At 50.4% G+C, this 12,825-nt stretch overlaps 1 protein-coding gene across 2 annotated transcripts; it reads left to right on the plus strand.

Annotated features, from left to right (window-relative positions):
* The first annotated feature begins 5,841 nt into the window (after positions 1-5,841).
* HOXB4 (homeobox B4) lies at positions 5,842-10,220 on the plus strand. Of its 2 annotated transcripts, XM_088532657.1 has the most exons (4): positions 5,842-6,026; positions 6,124-6,550; positions 7,288-7,637; positions 10,123-10,220. In XM_088532657.1, exons 1-3 carry the CDS (start codon positions 5,913-5,915, stop codon positions 7,602-7,604), a joined length of 858 nt encoding a protein of 285 aa, XP_088388783.1. In that variant the 5' UTR covers positions 5,842-5,912; the 3' UTR covers positions 7,605-7,637; positions 10,123-10,220. The 2 variants fall into 2 exon arrangements, with proteins under 2 accessions (XP_088388783.1, XP_088388781.1); XM_088532655.1 differs by lacking the exon at positions 10,123-10,220 and having other exon boundaries at positions 7,288-7,973.
* Positions 10,221-12,825: the final 2,605 nt, after the last annotated feature.

A 12,825-nucleotide genomic window follows, 5' to 3' on the forward strand; every position in this document is an offset into this window, starting at 1 on the left:
CTTGGTATTTTCCATCGTTAAACCCTGAAACGCTGTTTAGAGTCAAATTAAGGGAATAGAGGGGGAAATGCATTTATTAAATCCAATTACCCCGCGGTCCCCATAGGATATTAACGCTAGTAGTTAAAAAATAATTTTCAGTCGAGAATCAATTTTGTTTGGAGAAGGTTTAAATTATGCCGAGGAGTAAAAAAAAAAAAAAAAAAAGAAAAAGAGCTTGACATGGTTCGTGAAAATATGTCCTAACATCTTGCCTTGGAAATGCTTCTAAAACCCTTGGAGAGGAGCCTCTCTGCCTCCTCCCTGGGGCTCAGGAGCGGAAAGCTTCAAATATTTTTGTAAGAGTATTCAGTAGGAGTGTAAAATAATTACCAAAAAGAAATTAAAAAAAAAAAAGGAAAAAATGTGCTTGAAATCACAGCCATGATTTACTGTCTGCATTTATACCTTAATCGTGGGAAAGCTACAATCGGCGAAATCAATGCACTGATGTTTTTAAAATATCCAATGCAGGTATTTAAAGGAACTTTCAAGTGCCCATTTCGCCCCCGATCCCGTTGGAGGAGCTGATTTTGTCGAGGAGCGCGTTTTCCGCCGCAGTTTGAATGGGATTTTTTCTCTATTTCTTGCTTGAAATGTGACTCCACTCTGGCCACTGCAACAGTTTAATGAACTGATATAATAAATATTTCCCTTGGCCTTTCAAAGTTATTTCTACACTGCCAGACTTTGAACCCTCCAAACCCGAAATATTATTTGCACTGGGACTGGGGAAGATCTTTTCAATCGCTTCTTAAGCAAACAAGCGGAGCAAGGCAAACTCCTAAAAAAAAAAAAAGAAAAAAAAAGAAAGAAAGAAAAAAAGATTTTGATGCTCGGTCCCCTCTCCTTTGGCTTTTAAATATTTTCAGCGGCTAAATAGTTATAACAGGGTTCATTTTTTTTTCTTGGAAGAAAAAGAGAGAATATTAGAGCCCTGGGAAAGGCATTCTGGAAAATACATTTGCTTTCCCGTTGCGGATATATTCATAGAGTAGGTGAAATTCAAGAGAACGTAAAGCGTTTTGTTTCGCGTGATAAGCCTCGGTTTTAATTAATTGCCATGAATTTGCTTGGTATTTATAAAATATCACTATATAAGGGCTACCGTTTAGTTGTAACTTGGGTGATCCATCTCTTCGCCCTTGTAATTACTATACTTATCTCTATAGAACAGTCATTTCTACTCCAGGTTTATAGAACAGGTAATGGATAATAAAGGCCATTTGTTTTCGGGATATTAAAACAAGCAGGTATAATTTCATGGCAATAAAAAACCCACCTCCCAACTTTCCCTATAATATTCACTCCTACATTATAACGTTTAAGTTTCAATTTAGGACTACGATTCTGCATGTTCATTTGAAGTAGATTCATTTGAAGCAGTGGAAGAGGGGAGAAAGCGAGGGAGGGAAAGAAGGAGGAAATTAAAGGGATGATTTTCAGGGATATTTCTAATTTATCTCTGCTGCTCGGGGCTTGGCCCTCGGCTCTCTCAGCCCTGGCCAGGCGCGGAAATCCCAACTCTGGAGTGGGTTTTCCTTGGATTCCTCTCCCACCCCCGCCCCGCTGGACAATCCGCGGCGTTTTAATCCCGATTTACGTGGCCGGCGACCTCCCTCTCGCCGCGCTCACTCCACGCACCCTCTTTCCGCGCCCCCGCTTAATACCGCGGCAGAATTAAAATAAGTTGCACCTCGGTAGGGTAACCCAGAGCCGCCCCCGCTCCTTCTGCCCAGAAATGACAAAATGACATTGGGGGGGCAGGGGGGAGGACAAGCCAGACTCGGTCCCCATTCCCTGTCGCAAGGCAGGTGTTGGCCGGGGCCCTCCGCATCCCGCTCCGCGCCTCTCCGCGCCCCGCTGCGCTACAGACGCCAGAGGCTTCGTAGTAAAAGCGGAGCCCGGCGGGTCCTCCGCGGGGGCGGGGGGGGTGCGCTGAGGGGACCCGGCAGAGCAGAGGACATCGCAGCGCTCGTTGCTGCCAGCGCAGAGGTCCCCAAAAGCAGTGAACCCCCGCTCTGGAGGAGATTCACCCAGAAAAATATATATATATATATATGTGTGTGTATTTTTGTGCGTGTGTGTATATACATATATATATATATAAATTTCTCTGTATCCGGGAACTAGAGGCGGGGAAGGGCCTGGGGACGGGCGGGCGCCGCTGCGCGTGGAGCGGCGGGTAACGCGCGGGGGCGCGGAGCGGCGCGGGGTGAAGCGCGGGTCAGCGCGGCTCGCGGCCGCGGACACGCCTCGCTCTTTAACAAAGCCTGACAAACTGCGCGATTCAGCCCCAAAGTTGGGGGGTTCGCGGCGCGCAGGGGGCCCCTCGCTCCGCCCGCGGCAGTTCCGCTGGCCGCGGAACACAATGGTTTTTTATACTGGGGGAGGGGGCACCAAACAGGGCAGAGGGGCGAAAAATGGGTGGGGGGACTGGGGGGGGGAAAGAAATTAGTGTTATCGCGGAATAATGTCGCCGAGAAGGAACCCGGGGGAGAGGGCCCGGAATAGCCCAGCCTAGATTCGGGTGGGGAGGCGGGGGGTGCTGCGCGCCTCGGGTTTTAGGTGATTTCGGAGCGGTGCCGCCTGCAAAGCGACCCGCGGAGGGCGCGCCCGGCGCCGCGGGCAGCGCCGCGAGCCCCGCAGCCCCTCGGCCGAGGTGAGTATCGTCCCCGCGCTACCTGCGCGAGCCGCCGCCCGGGGAGGGGGGGGCACTCCCGGCCCCCCTCTTTAGGGATCAGGATGCGGCGGAGGCGACAACGGAGCGTCCCCGAGCGCGCTGGCAGGGAAGCTTTTAGTGCCACCCCGCTCTGGCAGGTGCCTTGGGGAGGTTTTCGGACGTCGAGGGGTCGCCGCGATCCCCGATGGGGCAGGGAGCCCCCCCCGCCCCTTCCCCTCTCCGTCCGAGCGCTGCTTTGAAATGGAAACGAAAGCGCCGGCGCGCGCTGCCCCGGGGAACTTCCGCAGCGCGGGGCGCATTTGTGCGCGCAGGCAGCAAGGTGTGCGGTGGGGGGGGCGCTTCCCGTTTAATTTGGGATCCCAGGCGGCAGGGTGCGATTTCTGGGAGGATTTCGGGGGGGAAGGGGGGAGGGGAAGAGGGCTGGTAGGCGCTAGGGCTGCTGGTTTGCTGGCACCAAATCCCTTTTGTCCGTCACTGGAAAGGAAAATTAAAATTACATATCTTTTTTTTTTTATACGTGGGAGGGGGTTAAAAATCCTGGGATAGGCCTAGTTGTTTCTAGGAACCTTCATGACACTCGCTTAGTTTACCAGGTCTCTACGGTGAGGGACGAAAGGAAATACAAAAATAAAATAAATCAGAGTGGAATTGGAAAGGAGGAATAAAATTTAAGAAAGAGAGAAAAAAAGACTCTAATGGGATCGGTTCTATAGAATTATTTTATGGCTTCCATCGACGCTTTGTACAAGCAGATTTGATTTGGCTTCTTATTTTTATGGCAAGTTTTACAGGGGAAGGGAAGTCGGAGCTTCGCTCTCTGCTCCCCAGCGCAGCAGCCGCGGCCCTGCGGCCCAAACCTGCCCTTGCGCGCGCGGAGGGTGCGCGCGGTGGCCCGGGGTGGCCCTGCGCTTATCGCGGGAAATACGCGGCCGTTTATGTGCTCAGCCGGAGAGCAGGCGCTTTTATCAGGAAAAGCGCCAGATCGCTGCAAAGTTTATTAAAAAAAAAATCTCAGGGCACAGAGAGTCACAGGCCAAGCGCTCCGGGACACTCAGTCACTCGATCGTGGCCGTAACTATTTTCCCCCCTCTAATAGGAAAATTACAGGCATTTCTAAATTATTTATCTGAGATATTTATCAGAAAGGTAGGGGGAAAAGCATCCGCACTCAAAATTTTACTGCAAAGTAAATCAGCATTTCTTGTTTCCTTTTACTTTTTTGGGTAGTCTCTCTACTGTGACATTGAAATAACGATAAAATCGGGAAATACTTGACCAAAAACATGTTGTTTCTTTTGAAATACACAAAACCGAAATTAGGGGAGGATGTTCTACTTTTAATGTCTTTGGCAACTGTAATTTTAAACGAAATCTCAACGTGATGCTACTCTCATTAGTTCCGAATGAAGGTTCATTACCTAGACAGTATGAATATTTTATTGTTTTATATCCCTTTTTTTTCGGAAATGAAAAGCCTTTGATCTTTTTCTCGGGTTGTAAAAAGAATTGCCTGTCATTAAAAAAAAAACTGTCGTCCCATCTGCCTTTACATTCTGTATTTCTTTTCATCTGTTTCTTTCTTTCTTTATATGTATAATTTACCCGCACACGCACGTATAAACTAAAACCTTGGTTGACCTCCAAGAACGAAAAATGGATGAAATATCTGTGCTGCATTAGAGAATAACTAGGAAGGTATCACGGCCGAGGCAGGCGCAGCGTCGCATTTTACTTTTAAAACACTATTATTCGGATTCTGCTCTCGTTGTCTATGTCTATGTTAATATACCCAGTCCAGGATACGATTTTTATACATATATAATATTACTAATCTAATGCATAAGGTATGAAGGTAGATAAATAATTTTTTTCTTTTTTTCTAAGCAAGATTATAAATCATTCGGATTTTGAGCGGGTGCTTTAATTGTGTTTCTTCTGAAAATCTTTTAACCCTCTTTATCTATAGATTAAATCTCAGTCTCTTTAGTTACAAACTTTAAGGCTCTCCCATCCCCTCTCCCTGGAAGATAATTTTGGCAGTAGGAAAAGTAGAAGATCTCTGACCAAGGAGGATGCATCTGTCTTCTATATGTACCCTGTAGATCCGAATTTGTGTAAAGGAAGTTGGGTCACAAATTCGTATCTAGGGGAATATGTAGTTGACACAAACACTACAGGTCACAATCCGGGAAGGCAAAACCAACACCCCCTCCCACCCCCCCAAAAATGAAAAATAAAAATAAAAATAAATAATAAAATAAAAAACCTACACCCCATCACATCAAAATCCCTAAATAAAACGATGAAAACAAGGTCTTACAGAAAGCCTCTTTGTAGCTGAAAAGAAATCCTTTGGATTTGACCTTAACCTAACTCGAGCTCTCCCGTGATAAAGTTTATCATCACTTGGAGATAAAATCAGAGCTGCTCACACGGGGGGCGGGCAGCAGCGCTGCGCGCAGGGACGGGGGTCCCCCCATGGCTGCGGTTTGTGCCACCGCGGCAGTGACACCGAGCAAAAACGGGACTGGGGAGCGATTTTTGCGCCTTTCGGATTTTAGCGCCAATCGGAGCATTTCGGGTGCTTTCAGAAAGATTGTCCCTTTGCTGTGGCCTTTAAAGCGTCTTTATTACGGGCGAGCCGAAGCTGCATCGGGACTTCGCTTAATTCTCGGTAATTGCTCATCGAGCCCTTGATTCCCCACTCGGAGGACGCGCTCTCTTTCCCTCCGCGCGTGGGAAGGAGCCCATCTAAAGGCGCAGCCGAATGTGATTTAGGAGAGCGGGCACCCCGAATTAGCTGCTGAATTCCCTATCGATCCCAAAGAAGCCCTATCCATCTCTGCCAGGCTCGGGGCGCGCTGTTCCCGCTCGTATCACCTTAGCCGGCACTGGGGCGCAGCCACCACCCGGAGGGACCGCTATGGACCACATGCGGGGGTAGCGAGTCTGATCCGTAGCCCCGTAGCACTTTAAAATATATATTTTTTTGTTGTCCTTTTTTATTCCACCCCCCGCCTTTTCCTCCTGCCGTCCAAGACACACCCTCGACGGGGGAGGGCCGGGGGGGGCCACCCGGAGCCCTCGGGGCGCTGCGGAGCCGGGGCCCGGCGGGGGCCGGCGGGGCTCGGCCGCGGGGCGGCCCGGGGCGGCCGGAGGGGAGCGGGCGCCCCCGGCCGCCTCCCCGGGGATGCTCGGGGCCCCGGGAGAGCCCGTGCCGGGCAGATTTCCTTATCCGGGGATCGCAGGCCACCTCGTCATTGGCCCGTGCTGTCACATGGACTCCAACTTTGTTCACTTGACAGTAAGTAGGAGGGTTTCACGAAACAGGAAAACGAGTAAAGGGGGGGACAGGAATAAATTTTAGGGTATATATTTTTTTTCGTGTGTGCAATTCTAAGAAATTAATGGCCATGAGCTCCTTTTTGATCAACTCCAACTATGTGGACCCCAAGTTCCCACCCTGTGAAGAGTATTCCCACAGCGATTACCTTCCCAATCACTCGCCGGAATATTACAGCAGCCAGAGGCGAGAGGGCACTTTCCAACATGAAGCGATGTACGAGCCGCGGTCAGCGTGCAACGAGCAGCTCTACTCGTCCTGTCCGAGCTCCGGCCACCAAGCAGCGGTCTTATCCCCCCGGGGTCATGTCCATCCTCCGGCCGGACTGCAGAGCCACCTCTCTGAGCCAAACCAGCCCTGCGAGCCGGGCACCCCCAGCCCGCCGCCCTCCTGCAGCCAAAACTCTCTGAACCAAAGCCCGGCCAGGTCCTCGTGCAAAGAGCCGGTAGTTTATCCCTGGATGAAAAAAGTCCATGTAAGCACGGGTAAGTGAACTAAAGAGGCTTTGCTTTATACTAAGTAGCACCTCAAAGTCTTGTAGAAATCTTATTGCACCAGTTGTAAAATAACCATTCGCGGAGATTTACGAGCGCCTGTTTGCAGAGCGGTATAATTACATCCTCCATAAATTTTTATTGCTCTGCTTGGCCATGTGCCTTTGAAGTCTCTGTTACCATCCTCCTCCAATTTCTTGCAGGCTACTTTTTTATGGCTGTTGAATCTTCATAAGTTAAGTTTTATGTTTTCGTAATTTGTATTTAAGTGGCGGGTTGAGTAAACTTTTACTATTCCACCCCCCCTCTTTTTTTTTTTTTTCAGTGTGATATTTAACGAAAAGAATCCTGTGTTTGTCTGCGTATATGAGTGTAGGGGGAACTTTAAAGATTTGGGGATAGTAGAGTGATGCTCAGGTAGGGGGGTGTGTATTTTTATATATATATATACACATATGCGTGCACACATACACGCACGCACATTCTCGCAGAGGGCATGGAGAATGTGTCTAGGGGACCTTATAAAAACAGGAATATACGTCAAGCAACGAGGATGGAGGTGGAGATTTGGAGATAGTCTCTGGGTATATTTTTAGAAGGTTTGTGGTGTATTTTTTGACTATTCCCCCACCCCCAAAGAACGTGTGATGCTTTTTGGCGGGGGGCGGGAGGAACAGCTCAGTAATTCTTCTTCTTCTCCTCTTTCTCCCTCCTTTGTGTGTGCTCAGTAAACCCCAATTACTCCGGCGGGGAGCCCAAGCGCTCGCGCACCGCGTACACCCGCCAGCAGGTCCTGGAGCTGGAGAAGGAGTTTCACTACAACCGCTATCTCACGCGGAGGCGCAGGGTCGAGATCGCGCACAGCCTCTGCCTCTCCGAGCGCCAGATCAAGATCTGGTTCCAGAACCGGCGCATGAAATGGAAAAAAGATCACAAGTTACCAAATACCAAGATCAGGTCTAATTCCTCGAGCTCCTCGGGCAGCCTGCAGCTACAGCAAGGAGCTTCCCAAAGCCGATCCAATGGACCAGCCAGCAGCCTATAACTGTTCCGTGTGTGGATGAGAGCGTGTCTGTGGGTACGAGTTTGGGGGTGTGTGTAGGGAACACAGGATTTTTTTTTGTTCTAGCAGCCAGGGAAGGAGGGGTCCTCCGCATTTATAGGGGGAGCAGAGGGAGGCTCGGCTCCAACAAAGCCGGGCCCTGCTGTTGTGCCTCTCTTCCATTAAGAGGAGGCTGTAGAGAGTAGTTTTCAGATTTGGCTAAGATGGATCCTTGTTTCATCTTTAATCACGCCAAGCTCTGCCCCATTTGTCATGTTTACTCTCCCGTACAAAGGATGGACCTTATGTCTGCTATTACCTCGACAACCAGCGTTCACTTTAATAAATGAGGCTCAGTTTCTTCAAGACGAACTGGATCCCCTATTTTTTTCCCCTCGCCTACCAGCCACAAAACGAAAATTTCTATTCAGACATCCCAAAGACTCGGCGGTTCTAGCACATCCCCGTGGTGGCGAAAACCAACAAACCAGCTGAAAATCCGCGGTGCTCCGCGCTGCCCCCTGGGCCGTGGCGCAGCCCCGGGATTTGGGGGGGAAACCACTAAAACAAAGTGAAATTGTGTTCAGTGAGTGGTGGGCAAAGAAAGCGCGAGAACGGAGCCTTATGCAGGACCCCCCCGCTCCCCCCTGCCATTTGGAGTCCACTGGGTTAATTGCTTCACTTGTGAGTCTGGTGAGGGTGGGAGGGAAGGCGGGGGGAAAGATTTAGTCTAGAAACTCGGTGGTGCCACCTGAAATGCGAGTGCGGGGAGCGGAGAGCGGCTCCCCCGGGCCGGGAAACGGCGGCGCGGGGCGTGGGGGCCCCGGCGGGATGGCCCGGGGGGGACCGAGGTGTCCCCGCGCACGGGCCGCGGGCGCGAAGCCACCGCCGCCTTTTGTCCTTCGGCGCGTCCTCAACCCCCGTGTAAACAGCAGGGGGAAAAAAAAAACCGCGAGTGGAAATAAACGTTTCATTGTGAAGCTGATCCCGTGTGACTTTGTGCTGTTGTTGTTGTGCTGGGGTGGGGGGAATGGATTTTTGCAACGTTTTAATTAAAAAGCATGTCGCTTTTGAGCTGGGCTTTCTGTTGTCAATGGCACAGCCTCTACCCCCTAATGAAAACAAAAGATGTTTGACTATGGGGTACATCAGCCTTAAGTACTGCTAAGCCTTACATATTATGATTTATTTATTCTAAGCTTATATTAATATGCTCTTCCCAAACTGGTTTCAGACAAAACAGAGGTAGTCATTAGTGCTGGGCTTGGCTTTAAAGAATTGATGGAACGCTGTATTTCTCTAGAGAGACTTCTTGATTTAAAAAAAAAATCTCCTTCTCCAAGGTAGTTAATGCATTAATGAGTCTAATTTTTGCACAGATGTTTCTCGGTGTTTGCAGGTTTTCTGTGTATTTTTATATTACAAAGGAGCTGGCTCCTGCGATAGCTCATAGCCTGACAAGCAAATAGATAATCAAGAAGACAAATGGCTTCTTTTGTGAGCCGCAGCTCTTGTATTAATTTTCATTTTCTTTCTCATAGAATGTATCGAAAATACCGCTCAAGACGAAATAACACTGCAGTTCTAAGTTAGAAATACAAGAAAAAGACTATTGTGCCCGGGTGGGGGGGCGACGGGGAGGCCTCCTCCTCTCCCCATTTGAGGAAAATAATCATTTTCTTATACTTGCCTCCAACGAAAATGTCTTTTGCTTATTTGTTCAGTGTTTATGGGCTTCTTGGAGACCCCCCATAAGCTGCGCGATATCCCAGGGACAAAGGCAGCGCCTGGGACATTTGAGGCCGGCCTGTGTTTATTACTAGGGCTTTATTTGTATTAAGTCACTGCGCGACCACCTTGCAAATAAAGTGTCTTCAGATGTGGCCCTTCCCCCAGCCCAGACAAAGGACCGTTATATTTTTCCTTCTATTGACACTTTCATACTTTAAAATAATATTAATGTAGTCACATGATACAGATTTGATACACGTTTCTAATGCAGAAGAAGGGGATTTATAAAGGCATTTTGGATTTTGGGTTCCCAGGCAGCAATTGGAGACTTTTAAAGTTTATTTTGTTGATGTTGTTGTTTTACCGTTTTTCCCTTTTTTTTTTCTTTTTTTTTTTTTTTTTTTAACCCAGAGAGGGTGCCAAGGGCTGTATTTTATTGTAACGCCTGAGGTTGGGGTTGTTTTGCTGTTGTTGCATTTTATTTTACTGTTTACTCTTTGATCTGCTGTGGGTGCAAAGAGGGCGTTATTTTCAGGGTAGTGCTTCTAAGAATGGCAAAAATAGTTCTTAAAAAAAGCATATGCTTCTAGGAATGCAGGTTCTATAGAAGCAAATCAAAGCTGGAAAGTATGAATAGAATAGAAGGGGGAGAAAAGAAGATTTCTATAGGACCTAAGTTCACAGCCATTATAAGCAGACAGAAGCCAAGAAAAATGCGAGAATTATACAGAAAATCATTAATCACTTCTTTTCTTTAAATACTTATCCTTTTCCCATTGTTATTCAACAGCAAATCTCCGCAGACCGTCTGTTGGGAAAAAGCACCCGGAGCCCTACCAGAATCTTCAGGGGAAATAATAATATTATTAATAAAATCTGGATCATAAAGGTGAAAGCTTTATTTTTGGGGGAGAAAAAAAAAAACAAAAGCAAAAGCCCCCAAGCCGCCCCCTCCCCCAGACCTCTCACTTTGGAAGAAACCACCCCAGCCATGAGGGCCGTGGAAAAAGGATGTGGGAGCGATGCAGGTAACAGCACTGGTCTCTTGGCATGCATTTCTGACCGAAAAAAAAAAAGAACAAAAATCATTAATTCTTGTGCGGGGCTTTCCTTCTGTTTGCTCATTTTATGCTGCCCGATGTGAGCGAAGGGAGCGAGCACAGAAACTTTGCAGGCGGGTTGAGGGAGGCTGCGGGTTTGAGACTGAGGCGGCTTCTCGCTCCTTTCGGTCCGTTTTGATTCTTATTCTGATTTATTATTTTGTACGAGCGCTGCTTGCCCGTGTCTCCCTGCACAGGAGGCTTTGGGGGATTTTGCGGCTTGGAGAATCCCGAAGGGCTCGGGCCTCTGCAGGGAGCAGGGGGCCTTGCTGGTCCCGAGGGGGTCGGATGTCCCGAGACGTCCCGAGCTGGGACACCCCTGGGGTGGTGTCTCCGGGGATGGGGGCATTAGGGATTCCTAAGGTCCCTCCAGGGTGCGCGGGAGCGCCCTGGGCCCCTCGCATCTTGTATGTGTCGGAGGGGTGGAGGGAGAATTTGGGGAGGCAAAATTCAGAGCTCGCCGGCCCCGATAGAGTTCACGCAGAGGACACGTTTTCTAGGCGATTAGCTGGGCATTAGAGCCCCGGACTGACCTCTCAAACCCCTTGACCTCTGCGAGGCTGGACATTGTGCTGGGCAGCGCGGAGCGGCCCGAGGGCGGCCAAACTCCGCGTGTGCGGGAGCGCGGGGCCCGCCTCGGCCCGGCCCCGCTTCCTCCGCTGCCGCTTCGTCCCTTCTTCCTTTCCTCATATTTTCGGCCATGCGAGAGGGGAATGGACACGGGAGAACAGGGTGTCAGGGTGAATGAATGGAGTCGCGATATTTCTGCGCGGAATTTTTCCCCTCTAGGCTCTGTCCCCTCTTTTATTTCCCTGCTTGACTTGTAGGGACAAAACGCTGTCGCTGCTCTGGTTTTTGTGAGGAAGAGAGAGGAACGGGAGGAAGGAGCCGAGAGTTTGCGGTTGGCCTGTGCGGAGCGGACTCTGATCCGCACTTCACTTTAGAACAAAATTATAGTAGTAATTTTAAAAGAATAATGATAAGAAGACCCCAAGCAAATAAAAAATGCCGTGAGCCGCCGCCGTCCCGTCCCCTGCTCCGTCTCCCGTAGCATTTTCAGAAATTCCTTTGTCTCCTGGTGTCCCTTCCTCCCGCCTCCTTCCCCCGCGCTCCTCCCGCCTCGCCCCTGCCCTGGGTGCGCTCAAAGGCCGCTCTGTGCGCGGCGGCGGGGCCGGCGCTGCGCGGGGCTGCGCGGGGCTGCGCGGCCGAGGCCCCCGGGCACGGCCGGGCCGCCGGTCCCCACCGGGATCCCCATCCCAAGCGGCTCCCACAGCAAAACCCCCGCTCCGACCCCCTTTGTGTCCCCTCGCTTCCCAAACGGACAAAAGCGGCTCTTGTGCGCGGGCGAAAGCGCAACCTCCGCGGACGGTTGTTTATGTGAGAGCAGAAAAAAATCATCACCTCTGTGTAGGTGCCTGTATAGGCTCTATACGTGCGCGGAGGCGGTTTCTGCTCTAGGGCCCGGCCGCGCTCGAGGCGCCTCTGCGAGCAGCGCCCTGGGAGTTTCGCGGCCCCTGGCAGATTTACGATCCGCAATAAGAACGGCGGGCTTCAATCCGTAAATCAATCTCGCTTTCTCACTGTATAAACGTTCATTTTATCTTTAGAAAGCAACCGGCTTTGATCACGGCACCTCGGAGGGTGAAGCCGCGGTTTATGGCCGCATTTCCGACCCTTTGAACTAGGAGATTTTTTTAAAGCCTAAATTGGTGCTTCTTTTGCATGAAACAAACCCAAAGGGCCAGCGGTGGTGGAGAGCGGGGGTTTGTCCTGTTGTCGCCTGGGATCGGGCTTTTTTTTTTTTTTTAATAACCCTCTACATTCATAGGGACACTTCGGTTTATTTCTAAGAAGCGGCAGCAAAAAAAAAACGGTTGCGCCCCGGTGCAAGTTGCGGTTTCTGGACTGAACTATCCACCCAGCCCCTGCGAGTTCTCCTTCCGCGTGAACCCGACATAAGGGAATTTCCCGCAGAGCCCCCTTTTAATCCTAGCCCTCGCCCCGCTCCCTTGCACACCCGGAGCCCTCTCTCTCCCCCCGCCTCCTCCACTCGATAACATCGATTCAAAAATAATCGCGATCTTTGCAAAGCGACGAGCTCCCCCGCTCGCCTCTTCCCTCTGCCGCGCGATCCTGTCCTCGCAGCCCCCGCGCAAGAAGCTCCCGCGAGGGGGTCTCGGTGCTCCCCGCCGCCCCCCGCGCCGCTTTGCGCAGCCGCGCTATTGTCTGCGCGGGGAGCCGGGGTCCCCTCCGCGCAGCGCGGGGCCGGGACATGGACAACCCCGCTCTCCTTGAGCCCTGCGGCCGCTCCCTCCTCTGCGCTCTCTTTGTTGCTCCTTTTTCTATTTTTCTATTTCATTGTCTTTTCTTTTTTCTTTTTCTTTTCATTTTTC

The sequence above is a fragment of the Tinamus guttatus genome, unplaced genomic scaffold (genome assembly GCF_059628265.1).
Source record: "Tinamus guttatus ecotype Peru unplaced genomic scaffold, ASM5962826v1 Tinamus_guttatus_pri_ptg000463l, whole genome shotgun sequence".
Lineage (NCBI taxonomy): Eukaryota > Metazoa > Chordata > Aves > Tinamiformes > Tinamidae > Tinamus > Tinamus guttatus.